The sequence below is a fragment of the Oryx dammah genome, unplaced genomic scaffold (genome assembly GCF_014754425.2).
Source record: "Oryx dammah isolate SB20612 unplaced genomic scaffold, SCBI_Odam_1.1 HiC_scaffold_25, whole genome shotgun sequence".
Taxonomy (NCBI): domain Eukaryota; kingdom Metazoa; phylum Chordata; class Mammalia; order Artiodactyla; family Bovidae; genus Oryx; species Oryx dammah.
In genome coordinates this window covers 14860030-14882383 of record NW_024070209.1, presented here as the reverse complement: position 1 = coordinate 14882383, position 22354 = coordinate 14860030, and the positions used below count along the sequence as shown (strand labels likewise).

Sequence of the window (22354 nt, the reverse complement as noted above, 5' to 3'; positions counted from 1 at the left end):
CACTTTGATAAAGTCTTTCAAATGTAACAACAACAAAATGCTCACTATTGCCTATTTCAAATTCTATGCTTTTGTACAGGCATCAAAAAAAAAAAAAAAGGATACTTAATAATCTGATTTAATGACTGCAGAAATAAGACTGAATAGTTAAAAAAAACCATGCTGTATAGCTCTACTGCTCTTTCTAGAATGTGTCCAGACTATTCCATACTGGTCATTTGGTTCACTTCAGGCTTAATCCCACATGTCACCAATCCTCAATGATTTTTTTTCACATCTGCTTAACCTAATGACAGCTTTTTCTGTTCTCTTATTATCCTTTTGTCAAGTCAATTCAAATTCTTCAGGCCTTAAAAAAATGTCTTCCACCTATGTGTTTTCATAATACCTGAATGCTATGAATAAAACTAAGGCTTCACATACTGTCTGTTATATTCCAACTTTACACACAGTTGCATTTGTGTATTACTTCTAAAGTCTATAACCGAGTAGTGACCTATAGATATTAAAATACACCACAGTTTAAAGATAAATCCTTGTGCATGAAAAGAATCTCCCACCCTATTCTCAAACAATGTGTATCATACAACTGATTTACGTATAAAACATTTCAACAGTCCTTTAATAGTATAATCCTAATGGTTTTTCCTGTGGTCATGTATGGATGTGAGAGTTGGACTGTGAAGAAGGCTGAGCACCAAAGAATTGATGCTTTTGAACTGTGGTGTTGGAGAAGTCGCTTGAGAGTCCCTTGGACTGCAAGGAGATCCAACCAGTCCATTCTGAAGGAGATCAGCCCTGGGATTTCTTTGGAAGGAATGATGCTAAAGCTGAAACTCCAGTACTCTGGCCACCTCATGCAAAGAGTTGACTCATTTGAAAAGACTCTGATGCTGGGAGGGATTGGGGGCTGGAGGAGAAAGAGACGACAGAGGATGAGATGGCTGGATGGCATCACGGACTCGATGGACGTGAGTCTGAGTGAACTCCAGGAGTTGGTGATGCCTGGCGTGCTGCAATTCGTGGGGTCGCAAAGAGTCAGACACAACTGAGCGACTGAACTGAACTGAATAATTTTTTTAAATTCCAAATTTTATGGAAATTCTTGTCTATATTTACATATGATACGTAGCTGCTTCATAAAATCTTGTTAACTTGGAAAACAAGAAGAAAATAATTTATCTTACACTTTGATTTCCTTTCATTTAAAAAATTTTCTGTGCTTCAAGCTTATGGAGACTACAACTCACAAAAATCTAGGAATTTCTGTATCTTGGCATAAAAAATCATTTGCAGTTAATTAACAGAAAGATTTTATAACAGTAAATGGAATGACATACTAAATACCATAATATTACAATAACCCTTCACAGACTTCCTTCTCATTAACTTCACTTATATCTATGTTATTCCTGGTAAAGTTAACTAATATCTTAGACAAATTACATATAGCTGGAATCTCCAGGCCAAAGTCAGTTCTGGAAAAATTGCATAGTCATTCAAAATCCCCACCAGCAGATTATTATAAACTTCTGATACCTGTCATAAACCTCTCCCTGTCTTTACCATTCAAAGGTTTCTTTGCAGCTGCTGCTTCATCTTCTACAGTTGCCACATAGTCCAGCAACCTGGACACGAGCATAACAACCCAACTGATCATGGGGATATCTAGTACTCCTGTACAGAAATGAAAGGGGGAAAATAGTCATGTGACCCTAAGAAGCCTAATGAAGTCTGGTAAAATAATTATAAAATTAAGATATGTTATAACTCCAAAATATACCATATAATTATCAACACTAATATTTATTTATAGTAAGCCTCAAAATTAAAACCTGCAGCCACAAATTGAGTAACACATTAAATCTAATGGAAGATTTAACAAATCTTTCATGGTACAAAAACAGATTCATAAATATAATTTGAATTTAACAGGTAATAACATACAGAAAACAAGGTATAAGAAGCTATTCTTAGACTTAAAGGGGGCTGAAATTTTTTTAAATGCTCTCAATTTATAACTCATATAGTTTTACACTATGTTTCAGAGTTTTTATTCCAGGAACAATTTTATTGCTCAAATGAAGCTCATTATCAATAAACAGAACAGCACTGCTGCCAAAACACTTAAACATAAGAGCCTGATTTTAATCATGATAGTATAAAAACAACATACACAATAATTTCCAAGTTCAAAATTCACATAAAGTAAAGGTAACACATTGAAAAAGCAGTAACCACATGACAGTCAATCACATGAAGGCTGGTCATTCTAAAAAGTCTGTATCACAAAAATACCAACAAAATGTACAGGAAAATGAATATTAAATATTTCAGAGTAGATAGTTTATAAAAAATAGTATTTACAGGAATCTTCTGTTTTTACTGAAGAACACTAATTTAAATAATACCTTCTGTCCTTCTATGCATGGGTAACTGTGGCTGAAGAGGTGACAGTAAGTTATCCAACAGATTAAGTAAGCTTTCTAATACGCCACTGTTACTAAGTGATCTCTGACCAATGCAGGAAAGTAACATGAAGACCCTAAAAAAAAAGATACAAATAAAGCACTGAGTATGAATCAATTTAACTCTTCATATTCAAAATAATTCACACTGTAATTTAAGAGAGTAATGACAGACTATCTGGTTATTAGTAAGATTTATATCTGGAAGCACAATGTTAAAAATAGCTCTTTTTCAACTATTTGCTTACATTTTCTAAGTTTATCCACAAGAAATCAGGTAGAAACAACATTATTACAGACTCAAAAAAATACGTTTGACACATATAGCAATAGAATCTGATAGGAAATATTTGTAAACACAAATCAGTAAACTCCACAGTTTCAGTTAGGAAACTATAGAATATGGTTCAATTATATCATGTAGAATCTTCTTCAATATGCCCTTCACTGGGCATTGCTCATACTCTGAAAAGACATGCTTAATTTTTCCACACTCAGTACCCACATACACAACATTTCCAATTTGAATACTGTGGGAATAAATCACTAATAACAAATTGTTCTGGCATTTTCTGACCTACCTATCCTGTGGAAAGATGAGAAGCTGCTCGGAATTGTACAATTCCTGAAGAACATTAGAAAGAAACTGGCCCCACCATCTTTCACCACCACACAACTGAACAAGTAGAAGACCAGTATGCAACCGTATCTTTGGGGTTCCACTGATGCACAGGTGTTTAAAAAGCTCTTCACAGGCCTGGGCATGGAACGTACTCTGCAAAACTGCAGGAACAGAGTGTCCTATTACAAGAAAGAAAACAGTAAAATTTCCTATTTAAGAGTATGCTGTAGGATCAAAATCAGCATTCCCAGATAGGCTTTCCTCCTTACCAGCAAAATCTGGTTTATTTATTTTCCTATTTCGTTATTCCTTATATATGGAATTTTAACTGCTAAATATTTGAGGGAAAAATGGCAAATTACATCAATTATACTTCTTCTATGTGGAGTTGGGTGAATCAGATAGCTCTGTGTGTGTGTGTGCGCGTGCATGCGTGTGTGTGTGTATTTGGGTGCACACAGTCACAACCATATGTAATGATCAAAAATAGCTTCTGGCTAGAAACTGACAGTTCTGTTAGATTAGCAACATATTAACAGCTTTCAGCGGTGAATTTTCAAAGATTAATTATTATTTTGCCAGTTAACACAATGATGTGGAACATCAATAGCTGAAACTCAAGAAAAAATTAATCATAGATCTATTTAAGAAAAACAAATTTAAAAATGGGAAAAAAATGAATCAACCTAAAAACACATTTCAAAAACATATCAGAAAGGATATCAAAATAAACAGTACCCAGTAAATATTAATATATCACAACATACAAAATTGTATCAAAGGTATTTCCAGCCTTTTTAAGTACTTAAGCTAAATACAAACCATTGGAAGAATGAAGAAGGCTGAGCAAAGTGTCCAATAAATATCTGATGATGGTACGTAACTGCTCTGTGGAAGACGTCTGAATTAAATCTTTCGGGTCTGATGTTTCACTCAACACCTTCCTACTTGCACCAAGAGCTACTTTGAGCCTCTGCACTGCATTATGAGCCAAATTTAGTTGAAGCTGTAGCTGGATACAGTCCTGATAGGCAGAAAAAACTCGACTGTCCTCCTCGACTGCCTTGTCTGGCTTTCGCAAAAAGTACTGTGCGTTGTTAGCACTGTTGAGAGGAGGAAGATCAATACTTTGCAAAAGAGTTTCCAGTCGATGACAAGCTAAGTTATACCTATAAGAAAAAAAAAAGGAACAAAATAATCCTTGCAATGTCCTCTTTAAAATACATATATGAATACACACTAAAAATTAAATCTCTAAACAAGTTAACATACAACCATTAGAAAGAATTAATCAATTGGTAAGTAGTAAAAAAAGAAAAAACAATTACTTAATCATATTAATGCATTAAACATTATAACATGCTGGTGTCCTCCTGCTTTTTGCCCTTCTCTATACACTTATGAAAAGGCATTTCTTGACCAAGTGTATGCAAGACATTATACAAAATATACAGCTTCAATAAGATTAAAATATACACCAGTTTTCTACTAACCTGCACTGTATATCCTCCTGTAGAGCAACCATCATTGCTAAATGCTGGTCAATTTCTGGTTGGTTTGCTGATTCTCCCTCTCCCCTCAGAGGATCATGCATTAATTTCAGTTCACTCTCCCAAGGCAAGATATAGGTATGACCATAGTAAAATCCTAATGGGATTTTAGCTCTGGCATTTGTACTTCCATAACGTCCAATGACAGTGATCTGAAATGAAAACTTATAAATATATATACCTACTCATCTACAACAATAAAAATGTGAATCATGTATTTAAAAAAAATAATAAATTATAAAAGATACATTTTTTATTAAAGTACAGTTGATCTATAATATTGTGTTCATTTCTGCTGTACAGCAAAGTGATTCACTATACACATACACACTCTTTTTTATATACTTTTCCATTATGGTTTATCACAGGATATTGAGTATGGTTCCCTGTGTTATAAGGATACTTTTAAATTATGTCTGAATATTTTTCATAACTTATCAGAAACAGAGAGAGTGTACCAATTCATCTTCTTGAAGTTCTTTACCTTCATGAATCTGCACACTGGAGGTGGTATCAAATCATGCAGAATTAGTGAATGGGTGCTAATATCAGTTGCCACTACTAATCGCCTCCCATCGACCTCTTCTCCTAATGTCCAAATGTCAATTGACAAGGAGGCCAAGTCTCCACAAGTGGGAATCAATACGTCTGTCAAGAGTATTGGTCTGCCAAAATCCAAGGTCACAAATCTCCTTGCCCCTATAAGAGAGAGAGAGCAACAGCTGACATAAAAGACCGCAACAGTTAACCACAAGATACCCTCAGAAACAATTTGGAACAATTACCTTAAAATATAAAATCAACTTACTAAACTACAGACAATTAAGAAGTCAAAAATTCTCATTCAAAAACGGTCTAACACTTCCCTCTGTATTAAACTCCAAGATTTAAGTTAATATATATATATAAGAATAAGTTACTGTGAAGGTAATCAACTGTACACATAAGCTTATTTTAAAACTTTAAAACCAAAAAAGGTAAATCAGCAAAAAGAGAATATAGATGAACTCAGTAAACTACCTATCTGTTCTTCTTTCAATCATTTGGTCTTTTTTTTCTTCTAATTTCACAACTAAATGTATTAATGATGCCTAATTTTATTATTTGATTTTGGTTTTCTTAAGCCCTGTTTAACATCTTTTGGAGCTGCATCTTACATTGTGATTAAGATGTAAAGGAAAAGTATAAGGCTTAAATCACATGTAGTCATTGCTGTTGCTGCTGCTGCTAAGTTGCCTCAGTCATGTCCAACTCTGTGCGACCCCATAGACAGCAGCCTACCAGGCTCCCCCGTCCCTGGGATTCTCCAGGCAAGAACACTGGAGTGGGTTGCCATTTCCTTCTCCAATGCATAAAAGTGAAAAGTGAAAGTGAAGTTGCTCAGTCGTGTCCGACTCTTAGCGACCCCATGGACTGCAGCCTACCAGGCTCCGCTGTCCATGGGATTTTCCAGGCAAGAGTACTGGAGTGGGGTGCCACTGCCTTCTCTGCATGTAGTCATTACTACCACACTAAAAAATCTCTTATTGAAGCCCTCCAATGGAGACAGATAAGGCTTCTCTCAAACAGTGCTTCCCTCCCATATTGACACATCACTGTCTCTTCAGCTCAGTACCAGATGAAGCAGAAGGCTTACTATTAAGGGCCACACTGAAGAGGGAGCATGTCTTCTCTGTGTGAGCTCACATTAACGAAAGGCAACGATGATCTGAGAGGAGAGCAGATTTGCATCTCACACACATTTCAGGAATAAAGTCAATTACTGAAACAGTAGGCAGAATCATTCATAAAAATCCTAATTATTTTTCTTCTTTATTGGCTTGGGGGCCAGATAGCAATCTTACTTGTTACACTATATGGTGAAAGAACCCAACTAAATTTAACTAATAGGACTAGTGATATCTCCACAGAGACGTTTTATGGAAAACCAGGGAGTTATCAGTAATTTTTCCTAAACAGGTAAGACTACTGAATGAAAAACAATTCTCCCCTTTAGGGGGCTAACATGCCATCGTCAACCCCATAGATAAAAAACCAAATCATAGTGTAAACAACTGCTAACACTTCGTAAGACTGGACGCATAAGACTGGATGATAAATTTCACTCTAAATGCCACAAACACTAATGTTGTTACCAATGAATGGTTAGTTGGGCAGAAAACACCATTAACATTTTTAAAAAACAACCCACTGCAATAAAGCAAATATGGTTCAACTCTTCATATAGTGAAAACTAATACAGTACTCACTATCTTCACATTACTTACCCATGGCTAATTCAAGTCAATGTATGGCAAAAACCACCACAATCCTGCAATTATCCTAATTAGCCTCCAATTATAATAAATAAATTAGTTTAAAAACACATACACACAAAACAAGGATTTTGTTAAGTTCTGCTGCTGCTCAAGCCCAGACATAACAGCTGGTAGGATAATAAAGGAAACATTTCCTACGGTGTATTAGTAAACATGCTCTAATGGAAAGCACCTATCCTGATCATAGGTCTCTAGCAATATAAGCATGGTAGAGGCCTAAGTAAAATCTTAGTTCTCCAGAGACCATGAAATGTTAATCCTACTCAGTTTTTATCATTAGCAGTAACTCTGTCAGCTATTCTCAAAAAAATGGTTCCAACTTAGAACCATGAGACTAATGCTAGCCTTAGAAATACCTCTTTAAGCATAATTTTTAGTGTAATTGGTTTTTTTTCAGTGGTCATGTATGGATGTGAGAGTTGGACTATGAAGAAAGCTGAGTGCCAAAGAATTGATGCGTTTGAACTGTGGTGTTGGAGAAGACTCTTGAGAGTCCCTTGGACTGCAAGGAGATCCAACCAGTCCATTCTGAAGGAGATCAGCCCTGGGATTTCTTTGGAGGGAATGATGCTAAAGCTGAAACTCCAGTACTTTGGCCACCTCACGCGAAGAGTTGTCTCATTGGAAAAGACTCTGATGCTGGGAGGGATTGGGGGCAGGAGGAGAAGGGGATGACAGAGGATGAGATAGCTGGATGGCATCGCTGACTCGATGGACATGAGTCTGAGTGAACTCTGGGAGTTGGTGATGGACAGGGAGGCCTGGCGTGCTGCAATTCATGGGGTCACAAAGAGTCGGACACGACTGAGCGACTGAACTGAGCAGCTACAATGGAGGCAGATATTTATGCCAACCATAGCCCAGGAGGTGAGATTCTTATACAGATCAAACCCACTGTTTGGACAGAATGAATGAAACTATTCAGCAGCACACTTCCATTCAACTTCATCAGTACAGAGCTTGAGTCTTAATGTAATGCTTACTCTCGGTAAAAAGCACTTTCCCAAGAGCAGATGTGATTTATTTGCACAGGAAAATCAAACTACAAAATATTCTCTTCCAAGAACCAACAGACAAAGCAAAAAAATATATATAACAAAACAAAAATATATATATATTTTAAGAAAATCAAAGATTACCTGAATGCATTCGCTCTATAATAATGGACTGGTGAGGTGGAGGTTGAAGAAAATGTGAAGCATGAGAAATTGCAAGGGCTAGACCAGAACCAAGTGGATTCTAGAAAAGAAAAAAGTATAACTCTATATTGATATCACTCTTGCTCTATAAAAACTAATAACCATAAAATGAAGTTAATAAGTCTCATTTCCTGATGTATATTCTGCAATACTTTATAAAATAATCTAATTTGACATTAACAAGTTAACTGAATTGGCTTCTAAAGTTAGCATAAAATAAAAATATTTTTAAATGTCTAAGCGAACACCTATTTAAAATATAGTAATTTACCATTCTGGACTTGTTGGAATTTTTGTTATGTGCAGCAAGATTGACTGCTGGGGGATCAATAACTGAGCCTGGGAAAAGCTGTGCAAGTTCGGCATTAATCACAACGGAAACTGCTTCATTGGGTGGGGTGAGTGGTGGAGTCATAAAAAGTGGTGTTGTTTTTGGAGTGGGTGGAATAACATCAGATGGATGAATGAAGAATCCAGGGGCTGCCACTGGGTTGGAAGGCACAGAGCTGTGAACAGGACCTGCTGCGGATGCTGCGGATGCTGCTGCAGCTGCTGCAGCTGTTGTCTGATGTAACTTGGCTTCCAGCTTTGCTTTCTGTAAAAGAGGTAAAAGCAACAAATATAGACTAACCCTGTCTACCTAATCTGTGGGGACACTATATGGCATATATCATGAAAATAAACATGATTAACTGGATCCTAGTGCAATTAATATGAAATTAAGTAAAAAAAACTGACTCAATATGAATGGAATATATTTCCTTAAAAATCTAATATTAAATTTCCTGAGTATTTGGGCAGTAGGACTTTCTCAAAGCAAAGGTGGAAAAGAAGAACAATTAAACGTAAATAAGGAAACAAAATTCTTCTCAAAACAAAAAATTAACAAGAAGTGGATTCTCATGTTGCCTAACCTGACACAATCTGTCACTAGGAATTGTATAGTCCACAACAAAATCTCCAAAACATCTGCTATTATTACTAAATTTTAATTCACATTCATTTAGTGTCTTTAAATGTTGTTTTAGGTTTTACAATCCATAAAAATAGACAGTAACTGTTAACACTTATGTTTGACCAAGAATATTTATAAACAGAATAAAGAATGGATTTTTAAGATTACAAAGAAAATATCAATTATATTCCCCAAGATATGTAATATAAAATGCATTTATATAATTTTTAAAAATTTAAGTATATCATGAAGATGTTACCTCAATTTTTGCAGAAAACGGTTATCTCAGATCGGTCAACCTAATTTCCTTTATGAAAATAACAGTCATTTTTACAGTACTTTTTCAGCTTTTGAAGTTTAGAGACAGCATGAACAAAGAGCCAAATAGTCTCCAACCTGTTGCTGAAGCTTCAAAAGCTGCTGCTGTTTCTCTTGCAGCACCTGTAGCTGTTGCTCGGCTGAAGCCATTGCATGAGAGAGAGACTGCAAAGCTACCTGGGCTGCTGAACTCAGGGCTGTCGAAGCTTCCCCAACTGTCCCAGATGATAGTCCACCTACTGCAGGAGTAACCCCGAAGGAACTCACTGGCATTAAGACAAAGGGGGAAAAACAGGATAAAGAAAAGGCTCACAGACAACATGTACAAAAGCACACTACTTCGACACTAAACAACACTTAATTTTCATTTAAAAAATAAAAATCTTGAGAGGAAATCTTAATGGTAAAACTATATTGATAATAATAGAATTCAAGTATAAGGGAAGAATGACTTCTTAATCAAAGAAAATTAGTATACTTTTAAGTTTAAAAATACTTTTAGCCTGAAGACATTTCATTTAATATGGCTAAAATGAAAATACAAAACAATAATCTTATACAGTTTGAGCATGAGAAATAAACTGATTTTTGCTTTAGTAAGATTTCCTATAGAAACAACACCTTCTTCTCCCTCCCCTAAGAAGCTAAAAAAAAAACCAAAAACCTTTCAATTATAAGAACATCGTTTAACAAGACTGATGACACAGATTTCTTCATTTTAAGGCATAGCCTAAAAAGAGAATCTGGCCCACATACAATATGTAAAGCAGTGTTTCCTCAGAACACGAACAGAAAGAGAAACATGTCCTATGCACAAATAAGTCTGGCACACACTGCTTTATCCATGAATACCACCATTTTTAAAGATCTATAAAATTACACAAGTTTAAACTATTTTTACTCCCCTTTTGAATGTTATTCAAATATGTAGTATAAAAGAACTTTTTTCCCATTAAATATTTACCAATGTCTGTGTAAAACATTTTGAGAAAAGCATTTTATAAACTCACACAATCTTCAACAAAAGAGGCAAGAACATACATGCAATGGAGAAAAGACAGTCTCTTCAGCAAGTGGTACTGGGAAAGCTGGACAGTCACATGTAAATCAATGAAGTTAGGACACACCCTCACATCATACACAAAAATAAACTCAAAATGGCTTAAAGAATTAAATATAAGACATAAGACCATAAAACTCCCATAAAAGAACACAGGCAAAACATTCTACAGATAAATAGACATAAATCACACCAATGTTTTTTTAGGTCAGTCTCCCAAGCAATAGAAATAAAAGCAAAAATTAACAAATGGGACCTAATCAAACTTACAGGCAGAGCAAAGAATACTATCAACAAAACAAAAAGACAATGTATGGGCTGGGAGAAAATATTTGGGAAAATGCGACCAAGGGCTTAATATACAAAATATACAAAGAGTTCATACAACCCAACAATAAAAAAACAAACAGCCCAACTGAAAGATGAGCAGAAACCTAAATAAAAGAAGATATACACAGGGCCAACAGACACGTGAAAAGATGCTCAACACCACTAACTATTAAGAGAAGTGTAAAACAAAACTACAAGGTATTGCCTCACACTGGTCAGAATGGCCACATTAAAAAGTCTACAAGTAATAAATGCTGGAGAGAGGGTGGAGAAAAGGAAACCCACCTATGCTGTTGGTGGGAATGTAAGTTGATATAGCCACTATGGAAAACAATATGTAGGTTCCTGAAAAAACTAAAAATAGAATTTCCATATGATTCAGCAATCCCACTCCTGGGAATAAAACCAGAGAAAGCTTTGACTCAAAAATACATACATGTACCCCAATGTTCACTGCTGCTCAATTTATAACAGCCCAATTAAGGAAGCAATCTAAGTGCCCATCAAACATAAATGGATAAAGATATGCTATACATATATAATGGAATACTATATGGCCATGAAAAAGAATGAAACAATGCCATTTGCAGCAACATGGATAAACTTGGAAATTATTACATTAAGTGAAATAAGTCAAAATGAGAAAGACTCAGTGATATGGAGGAAAGACAACTGCTACAATAATAGGAAATGTAGAAGTTACCCTGTAGAGCTAACCTTAGTGGGAAAACTAGGATTAGAAACAAAGGCCAGGTGAAATCAAACATAATGTGAGGCCCAATGCTAAGTCAGGAACTTAACTCATTTAAACTTTGCAATGGCTTACGAGTAGGTAATACTGTTACCCTATTTCATAGGTAATGTATCTAAAACTGAGGGAGGCACACAGAAAAAATTAACATAATATTTTAAATCAACAATATCCCAATAAATATAAATAAGTAAAACTGAGGGAAGTAATTTGCTCATAAATATTTGGAAAGTAGGACGGGGGAGGTAATCTAACAGCATATCTTGGCATTTAACAATGAATATGCTATGCCAGAATTCAAATAAACTATTTTTTTAAACTAAGTTATAATCACAAGATAGAAATAACAACAAAACTGTGCATAGCCTCTTACAATAAAACAATTTCCTCTATTAAAAAAAAAAGGTCACTACACTGAAGCCATCCGATACCTCATATACAATGCACAAATTCAACTATATGAGTTTGGTCAAAGAAAGAGCAATCGTATAAGCTGTGTGCCCCAAAATAAAATCTACTTGCTCCACCAACTGTTCCACCAAAGCATCAGAAGTTCATTCCAACTCTAGAGGGAAAATTATTAGACTTATTGAAGCATTTATGTTGGCCTTGTACTTCTGGGATAATGTAAATGACTTTCAATATTAACCATGTATACTTTAGCCTTCTACTGACTTTAAAATCTAATGCCCAAATAATATTCAAAGGAAAATGAACTAAATCACGAGAAACACATAAAAGACAAACAATCCAAGAAAAATGTCATTCTGCTACTACAAAAGCAAAGAAAAAATAAAGAGAAATGAAAATGGAATTGTGAGATAAATCCAAATGAATACTGAACACAAAAATTATAACAATAACCACAAGAATTAAAATAATATAAAATTAAGGTATGAAGTCATATTGCCATATAACTCAGAAAAGTGATTAAATAATGTTCAATATATTTGCATCATATGGGAAAAAAAGTAACTGGATTTCTGGATGTCAAGGATACATGTATATTATGCTCTCTGGGATAACTGCTAAAAATAATAAAAAGAAGAAAAATAGCTCAATAAAAATAGTCACCAATAAAATGGAAACAAAGGGAAAAAAAGAAACATCTAATAGGCAAGATGAGAAATCTAACAGAATATATAAAATACATGGTAGATTTGAATACAAATATATTAGTAATTATATTAAATGTAAATAAGCTAAATACTCCAATGAAAGAAAAGGGACGTATCTAAAGTAAGGAGATTTTGAAAAGTAAAAGTAAAAATATATACCATATAAATAGTAACCTAAAGAAAGCTGATGACTGACAGAGAAATATCAAAAGAAGTAATTTTAGCAAAATCAATGCTAGAGAGAGAGAATACCTAACAATAAAAGATTCAATTCATAAGAAAGATACAACCATTCTAAATTTGTATGGTAGCTTCAAAATACATAAAAGAAAAACTGCTGAAACCAAAACAGACAAATCCACAAGTATAATGACAAGAATTTAACATGCTGATCTTATTAACTCCAACAAAGAAACAGATAAAATAATCAATAAATAGAGAATTTGAAGAACACAATTAGCAAACTGTATATCCAAGTAGATAAACAGAGTACACTTCACCAAGCACAGACTAAACATTATGGGTGAATTTAACAATCATAACACGGAACTTCAACGGCTGACCAAAAAATACATAAATGCAATTCTATACCACACAGACCTTACTCAACCAGCGTTTAGGAACATGTAGCTTAAGAAGTCATGAAAGTGAAAGTTAGTTGCTCAGTTGCATCCGACTGTGCAACCAACCAGGCTCTTCAGAACATGGAATTTCTCAGACAAGAATACTGGAGTGGGTTGCCATTCCCTTCTCCAGGGGATCTTCCCGACTCAAGGATCGAACCCGGGTCTCCAGCACTGCAGGGCAGATTCTTTACTGTCTGAGCCACCAAGGAAGCTGAACTAAGAGGTTATACAAAGAAACTAATAAAAAGCTAGAAATGATTACTCTAAAAAAGTTAGGACAATGTTTACCTTCTTCAAAGAGTAAGGGAAAAATAAATTGAAGTGGGCATAAAGAAATCTGTTTACAGAGTACTGGAAATGTTGTTTCTTGACCTAGTAGTCATATGGGTGGTTTGTGTAGTGATAAATTGCCTCCCTATACAACTGTTTACTGCACTTTTCTGTATGAGTATTGTATTTCACAATTAACATGTTTCAACATAAAAGACGACAGAAATTGAGAGACTATACTCATATGATCACAACTCAGGACTTTGTCTTAAAATTTAATAAAATCCCTCTGCTGGCAACAGTTTTGATCTGAGTGCAATACAAATTCTTATAAAAGCATAGACTGCTTTTGGAATGACAAGAAACTGGTCCTATTTGTTTTGCAGAAAAAATGGGTAGGAATGTGAAGGAATACTTTCTTCAAATCACCTCTTTTGTTTTAAATTTCAAACCCTCTAAAAATATTTCTTATCCAAATACATTAATTTTCTTAAAATAAAAAATTAATTTCATGACAGTTCCAAAGGAAAAAAGCCTGATTTAAAAAACTAAAGAGTTCTCAGACTCCCTGGTAGTCCTATGGTTAAGATTCTGTGCTTATACTGTAGAGGGCATGGATTTGATCCTTGGTCGGGGAACTAAGATTCCGCACCCAATCAATCAATAAATCAATAAGTAAAACAAAACTAAACAGTTTTCTGGAAGTTTATTTTCTTGTTATGGCATGTTTCCATACCACACTAAATGTGTAAGTTTCTATAAAATGACTATAATAGTCCAAGAAAACAAACATAAATAGATATTGACCCTTGTGGCATCTCCACGTAAAAGAAATATAAAATTTTATTTTAAAATTAAAACTCTCAGCTAGCTAAGTCATGAATTTCACTTAGTGGTTACTTCCACAATTGCAAGAAATATGATTCTGAATAAAAAGACACTCAAATAACTGTTCAGCCCCCTTTAAAACATGCTGCCATTCTGGACTCAAGTGCAAGATTAAATTTTTCATGACTTTCATGACTTCTCAAGCAACTGTTTTTACTTTCTGAAGAAACAAAGGCACTCACTTACAAAAAACACAAACAGTGGAAGCCATTCAAGACAATATTCAAAAACATATATGTGGCTATAATACAAATATAAAAACATATTCCAATATTTTTAATTACAAAAACTTCAATTATTTGTGCCCAGACAGAACTGTGTGAATAAACACAGATCTTACAACATAAAGAAAAATAAAAAGGAAAAAAGATGTACAAAATAAGCAAGTTGTCATCAATCATTCATTTAAAGCATCACCACCACCATAGATTCAAACACACAAATAACAGGTTCATGTATCCAAAGTTGTTTGAAAAAATGAAAAAAAGTTAGCTGAAAAAATAGTTTTCCCTCTTCACTCATCTCAAACTTCTCAAAGACACTAACAAATATACTTTTAACTCTAAATGCGAGAAATAACACCATGATGTGAAAACTACACACAAGACTGGCCGACAGTTGATGACTACTGCAGATGGATAATGAAAATAAGAAGTTTATGGTACTCTTCCCTTTACTTTTATCATGTTTGATATTTTCCAAATTGAAATGTTTCTAAAATTCCACACACATAAAAGCAAAAAGATTTAACATAGGGTTCTAGAAGGTAGGGGGGAAAAGCCATGAATAGTTAGAAAAGATATGAAAGTACTTATGATTTTTCCTCAAATCTCCCTCCAACCAGTAAGTTTCTACTTCACACAACAGTAAAGGAGTTTTACAGATAATATAAACAGATATGTAAACACTTATATATCACTTTATTGCAACATAAAATATGTAATAAAAAATGTAATAGAAATATGTAATAAAAAATAAAAGAAGGTACATACCAGTAAACGTACTTGCATCATCCCTTTCTATTCTTGTTCCATCACTAGTTGACACACAAGAAAAGTGCAGAGGTTCAACTTCTAGAAGTCCAGTGAGAGATGTGAAACTACCCTCAGCAGCAGTGCCACTACTAACCTTTCCATTTCCTAACACAAAGGAGACAAGTTTGATAAAGGGTTAATCTTAACAAGGCAACAGTCATAGTGAGAATTATAGCCACTACTTCAATTTTAACTACAAAGATGTATAAATGCACAGACCTTACACAGGGCTTCAACAACGGGCATGGTATTAAGAAAACTCACAAACAGGAGGTACTACTAGTCTCCGTACTATGGAAGCAGAGTTGTACAGAAGCAACCATTACCCAGAAGCATACACATTAACAAGAAACTAGAACAAGTGATTTAGATTTTAAATGAGGAACAGAAAACAAAAGAAAAATAAATATTTTAAATGAGGAAAAAATAAGAGAGCTACTTAGATTCAAGCATGCAAAAAAAATCAGAATATATTCTGATATCAAGTGTATAAATGACACTAAATTAAAACTAAAAAAATAAGATATTAGCAATATTATATTCTACAATGAGATATGCTGCTTTATAATCATAAAAATAAGTTAGCACATGTAGCAGTAAGAAAAAAAATCAAATGGTCACATCTATGCGAACCATAAAACGACAGAAGACTGGATGGAAGAACACAAAAGAACTAAGGGTGTATATGGTACCAGGGCAGGGAGAGGGAAGAGTCATTTAGTACTTGTCAAATTTTCTAAAATCAGAGCAATACTTTTAAACAGAATTCTTTATCAGACAAAGTAAAACAGAAAGAGAAGATGGAAAGAATGGAGACACAGAAAAAAACCTGGAGGAATAAATTAAACGCAAGACTAAACTGTCAAAACCTCATTCTCCAACGTCCATTTGCGCTCAGCCCAGGATCTGATACGTGTTAAAAAACAGTAAAAATAATTTACTGAGCACTTATTCAATAGAAGACATGGGAGATACAAGAGAAAAATGACAGGCCCCAGTTGTCATGAAATGCATATTCTATTCAAGGTTACCAGATATGAAACAAATAATTATGCAATTGAACCTTAAAAAAAAAGTGCTACACTTTACTTAGGAGAAGTTCACAGGACAAATAAGTCAAGGGGAAATCAATCTAAGTGAATGGGCAATAAAATACTTCCATGATGAGGTGAAGAGATTCATGTGAAGAATAAAAGATTTTTATGCATCTACTCCAATGAGGCAGAGGAACCCAGGCAGAAGAAATGACACGAGTAAAATCTCTTCAGTAGAAAGGACCATGGCACATTAGAGGAACTGAAAGAAAAATGTGCCTACTGGAACATTTCTCAATCCTAAAATCTCTCTACACATCTTTAAAGTAATTATAAGAACTCAAAAATGGAGCTTTCCTTTATATTGGATGTATATATAGAGAGATTTACAAAAGATTTTAAGGAGAGACTATATTAAACATTAATTCACATAACAGTAATAAATTAATCTGATTAGAGATAAAATCTTTCATTTTTGATGAAAAAAATCACTGTCTTCTAAAACAAAAATAAATGAGAAGGGTGGCAAAGTCTTACATTTCTGCAAATCTCTTTAATATGTGGCTTATCAAAGGAAGTTGGATTTGCCTATCTGGATCCAATCTACGACAGTATGATGCTTTGGCAGAAATATATGAAAAAAAAAAACTGACAGAGAATATACATAGTTAGAAAAGAAAGGGATATTTTAATAAAGTATTAAATATTCAAAGATTTGAAAAGTGCCAGTTTAGAATTAATTGCAATATAGTATCTGAAATCTTGAAAAAGACCTTCTCAACTCTGCTACAGCAAGATTAGTTGGCCTATCTTATTCTTTTAAGGAGTCTTCTGTCCAAGTATGATGATGACGCATCAACCACTTGGAAAATACTGGTTCAATACTATATACAGATCTTCCAAAAGTTAATACACCTCCTTATACAGTATCAGAAAATGACACTAACTAATATCATAGCCCATCAGAAAAGTCATTATGTATTGAGAAGCTGTCAAGCTCTTTTTGGAGGACGAAAGTTTTCCAAAATTCTAATCTTTGCTTAAAAGTTCTACTTCTAAAATTGGCAACAAATAACTATCAATTAGATGGATACTGACATGCTTTTTAAATTCATTTTTGAGAAAATACCTGCCAAATAATCAAATCTGAATGAACACATTTTGTTTCTCATTCTTGCAAATAAAAATGGCATTCCATGAAATAAGCAACAAAAGTTTATAGCTATAACAACTACACAAGTTCATTTTCTTGAAACAATCATGGTTCTTCAGTATGCAGCAGAAGTGTTTCATGCACACTTTCCATTTCAAAACAGAATATTTAAAAGATTTGTACTCTTGGGTTCAAAACTGAATAAAATTAGTGATTTTAACTATTTCATCAAAGATATTTCTAAGTAAAACTATCATGCTTCTGACTCTTAAGTGTATGGGGAAGATCATCATGCTTTCACACAATCAGTACAGAAGTCTATACAGTGAAAAGGGCAGATAGGAAAACAGTAGACCCACAACTCCCTGAAGGGATTCAAGGACTCTGAGAGAGCCTACGAACAACACTTTGAGAATCACAGGACCACAAAAAGAAAACTAACAGGGGAAGGGAAAAAGTCAGATCATACTAGATCATATATGCTACATTACATACATGGGGCTTCCCCGGTGGTTCAATCCCTGGGTTGGGAAGATCCCTTGGAAAAGGCAATGGCAACCCACTCCAGTACTCCTGCCTGGAAAATCCCATGGAGGAGCCTGGTAGGCTACAGTCCATGAGGTCGCAAAGAGTCGGACACAACCGAGCAACTTCACTTTCACGCTACATTACAGACTTTGGATGGTACAATCTTGGAAAGACATGAAAAATATCTTAAAAAGACAGAATAATCAGATCAGGTTTACATTAAAAAATGACTGCAATCATTGCACTGTAAAGTATGAACAGAAGTGAGCCAAAAACAGACGCAGAATAACCAGTTGGAAAGCTATTTTTTAGTCCAGGTTCAAGACGACTGTGACCTGGACAATAACCTTGTGATTGTAAGAGGTAAGATAATGGGCAAATTGTAAATACAGGTTGGTGGAAAAATAGATAGGATCAGATGACAGCCCCGATGCGGAGGATGAGAAAGAGAGGATACAGTTCACATTTCTGTTTTGTGCCACAGATGCCATTAACTGAAAAAGGAAATGCTGCAGAAGGTCTGATGGAGAGGAATAAAAAAATGAGACATTCATGTGGAGATGAATAGCCATTCTAAAATGAATATGGCTGCTCTTGGGTATTTAACCAACCCCAGGCGGGGGTTTGTTACAGTTTCTCTGTAACAAATTTCATTCTATCCTAAAGTGTATAGGAGGCATCTATAGGTCTAGTTCTAACCCCTCCTCTGAGGTCTACTCATAATTTGACATGTCACTTAGACACACACTGGCATGAGGTAATCAGAGCCTAAGTCAGCAAACAGAATAATTTATTAAAAAGCAAGAAGACCAGATGTATAATATAATCTCTTTCATTAATAATGCTCATAAACACATGTAGCAAACAAGTCTAAATAGCTAAACATTCCGTTAACAACGGTAACCTAAGAGAATGGAGAGGTTAAAGTTGAGATATTCTGCATTTTATTTCTGTATTTTATTTTTCTCTTTTGCTTTTTTCACAATTCATAACTAAATTTAAACAAAACTGAGACTAACCCCCCAAACTTACTTATATTTAACATGGTAATTATCATGTTTACAAGTAAATTTTTTTTAACATTTTGGTTTACTAGTAACACTTGTAATAATTTCAATAAGATGGAAGAAAATAAAAAATAAAGTGATCATTGTTCTCACAAAAACAGAAAAACACCAAATTCTAGCATCTGAAGAGATTATACAAACAGTGTTACACATTCAGTCCTAAAGGCATACTCTTTAGAAGTGCATCCAAGAATACATGTAACACTGTGTACCAAGTTTACCTCAGAAGAGTATGATAGAAGATGCAGAAAATTATTTTTCCTTTCTGCATCTCTGCTTACTAAAAAAGCATATATTAATTTTATTTTCTTTAATATGAAATAATACATTCTTTGATTTTACAGACAGCAAAGGCACACCAAATAAAATTGGAAAGACTACAACAAATAAACAAATTTTAGTCTATTAACATTAAAGTCATACTAACGTAATGAAACACAAGAAAAAAACAACAACAAAACTCAAATTTGCAACCCTGTGAAAAAGAACATCAATATTTTTTGATGGGGGAGTTGAGAAACAAAGCAAATAGTTTAATGATTCACAGACACACAAGTTCCAGAAACTTTTAGTTCCCAAAGACAGAATGGAATAACTACAATCTATTACAAATCGATGGTATCTTAAATCCAAGATAAAAAATTTAGAAATTCCTTTAATCAAACATTTTACTACCTGAAAGGACATCTGATAAATCAATTTCATCAGACTGGACACCAATGCTGCTGTTGTACACATTTTTACAAGAAGAGCCACTCATCTCCAAATCAAAGAGGACTGGATCAAATGGTGAACTATACAATCCGTATCTGAAAGATAAAACAAAGTTCTAGTGATTTTCCTGTCAGTCATCTAATTAGTAAATTATCTATTTATGTAGCTTTAGGACTTCCCTGGTGGCTCAGACAGTAAAGCGTCTGCCTACACTGCGGGAGACCTGGGTTCAGTCCCTGGGTCAGGAAGATCTCCTGGAGAAGGAAATGGCAAGCCCCTCCAGTATTCCTGCCTGGAAAATTCCATGGAGGGAGGAGCCTGGTAGGCTAGAGTCCATGGGGTCAGAAAGAATCGGACACAACTGAGAGACTTCACTTCAAAAGCAGTTTTTACACAGGGCAGAAGGAGACACTAATCACATTTAACTCAAATTCACTGAACCTGAACTGTGTTCCCTGCAAACCTATGCTCCAAAAGATATAGTTCAGAGACTCAATAAATGTGATTTCAATTAAGCTGGTAACTAATGAACCAAGACTGAACCTTCATCAGTAGACTGAATCAAAAAAAGAGGCTTTCAAGCACCCTTCTCTTGCCTGAATAACATTGACTCAGCAGAAGATATAAAGGTTTTCAGTAACATTTCATCAAAATCAAGATTTCTAATCAATAAAGATGGTTTTAAAAGTGACTGCTTTAAATAATAGAACACGCTACTTCAAAATAACTCAAATCTAACCTTTAGATATTTATTTCATTATGTTTAAGGTTTAGAAAATCAAAGGACACATAAAGAATACTAGTTAAGGGCAATACGTGATTAACACAATTTCACCTTACAAAGTTTTAACAACGAAGAATCAAAGTACCTTAAGTGTTTTTTCCCACTAGCAAGAAATACCTCTTATAAATAATTTTAATATAATTAGCCCTCCAACTATCATCTCCAGGACTTCCAAAGTTGTTAAAGGGAATTATTCTCAGAGAAAATAGAAGGAAAAAAATCTTAAGCAAATAAATATCATAACAATTCTGTGCAAAGGTAGTACCATATCCAGAAAGGCTCATCATTAGTCATTTCATAAGTTAAAATACCTTGTCTGAAGCAAAGCCTCCATTGGTGTTAACCTGTCCTGTAACTGCCTGGACACAGCAGTGAGCAGAGATGCACAGGCAGTGCTGCACCCAGCCAAATCGTCATCTTTAACATAATTCAGTAAGACAAAATACCAATAGACAGAACCTGAAAATAACAACAACAAATCAAGACTTCTTTTCCTCATTTCTCCTTCACAAAGAAAACTTCAAATTTCCCATTTATGAGTATATCCTCTTTTCCTAGTACGATTTTCTGGAAAGAAAATCTGTAAGGGCAGATTACAAAGAAGGACTAACTCCCTGGAAGACTCTAAGAGGATGCTGACAAAGAATCGCATTATATTTTTTGAGAAGTGTACAAAGTCAACCTAGTCATTTAGGTTTTCAATAAAGTGAGATGATTCTAAGGGACATTTTAGAATAGCCAGAAAAGTGGAGATGTCAGATCCTTCAAACAATCTTTCCTAAAATACTCTTTCTCTGTATTAAAAATTTCAAAAACAATAGATGGCAATGAGCTACAAATAACATACTTTAGCAAGTGAATGAAGTGTAGTCATTCTATATTGCCAGTTAGATACAGACCAAAGGTGATCTTAAAAGGTGTTCACGATGATGTATTTTAACTCTTTTCTAAAACTTGAGATATCTGAATACTAAGTACACCCCATAATTTAAGCACCCAACCTCTAACACTATCTTCAAGAAATTGTTCTAAACACCAGAAACTATCACAGTGAGTAACCAAGTCCAAAACATTCTACTCTATGTAACAAAGGACTTTATAGTTTTAGTCAATATATATTCAAGGTAAATATAAAGGGATTCTTTGTCTTAATTAAGATACTGATAAAATAACCATTTATTGGGCTTCCCAGGTGGCACAGTGGTAAAATATTTACCTGCCAATGCAGGAGACACAAGAGACACGGGTTCAATTTCTCAGCTGGGAAGACCCCCTGGAGTAGGAAATGGCAACCCACCCCAGTATTCTTGCCTGGAAAATTCCATGGACAGACGAGCCTGGCAGGCCACAGTCTGTGGGGTCGCAAAGTGACCATGGGGACCCAACGGTGCAGCAGCAGCAACAATTTATCGACTAACTTTAAGCAAGATTTTTTTCTGGTACACCACAAAGGTCAAATTCTTGTGGAATATGAGGTAACTTTTTGAATGCATTGGTTATTTATGAAATAAGAGACTGTGAGAAATGTCTTCCAAATAAATAAATAAATAAATAACACTAGATAAAG

The 22354-nt window shown here is 34.5% G+C and overlaps 1 protein-coding gene across 9 annotated transcripts in view; it reads right to left on the bottom strand.

Annotated features, from left to right (window-relative positions):
- BIRC6 (baculoviral IAP repeat containing 6) overlaps positions 1 to 22354 on the bottom strand; it is a 210869-nt gene that overhangs the window by 117091 nt on the left and 71424 nt on the right. For 4 of the 9 annotated variants that reach the window (XR_005718377.1, XM_040224596.1, XM_040224603.1 and 1 more), the window contains 12 exons: positions 21099 to 21246; positions 19965 to 20098; positions 15466 to 15612; positions 9509 to 9696; positions 8429 to 8752; positions 8098 to 8197; positions 5125 to 5339; positions 4584 to 4792; positions 3913 to 4259; positions 3050 to 3269; positions 2412 to 2545; positions 1540 to 1677 (listed from right to left, as the gene is read on the bottom strand). Coding sequence is in view for 8 of the 9 variants with exons in the window: in XM_040224596.1 (XP_040080530.1) it covers positions 1540 to 1677; positions 2412 to 2545; positions 3050 to 3269; positions 3913 to 4259; positions 4584 to 4792; positions 5125 to 5339; positions 8098 to 8197; positions 8429 to 8752; positions 9509 to 9696; positions 15466 to 15612; positions 19965 to 20098; positions 21099 to 21246 (2304 nt within the window). In the remaining variant the exon portion in view is untranslated. The remainder of the gene's footprint in view (positions 1 to 1539; positions 1678 to 2411; positions 2546 to 3049; positions 3270 to 3912; positions 4260 to 4583; positions 4793 to 5124; positions 5340 to 8097; positions 8198 to 8428; positions 8753 to 9508; positions 9697 to 15465; positions 15613 to 19964; positions 20099 to 21098; positions 21247 to 22354) is intronic. The other 5 variants (XM_040224598.1, XM_040224600.1, XM_040224601.1 and 2 more) reach the window with 3 other exon arrangements.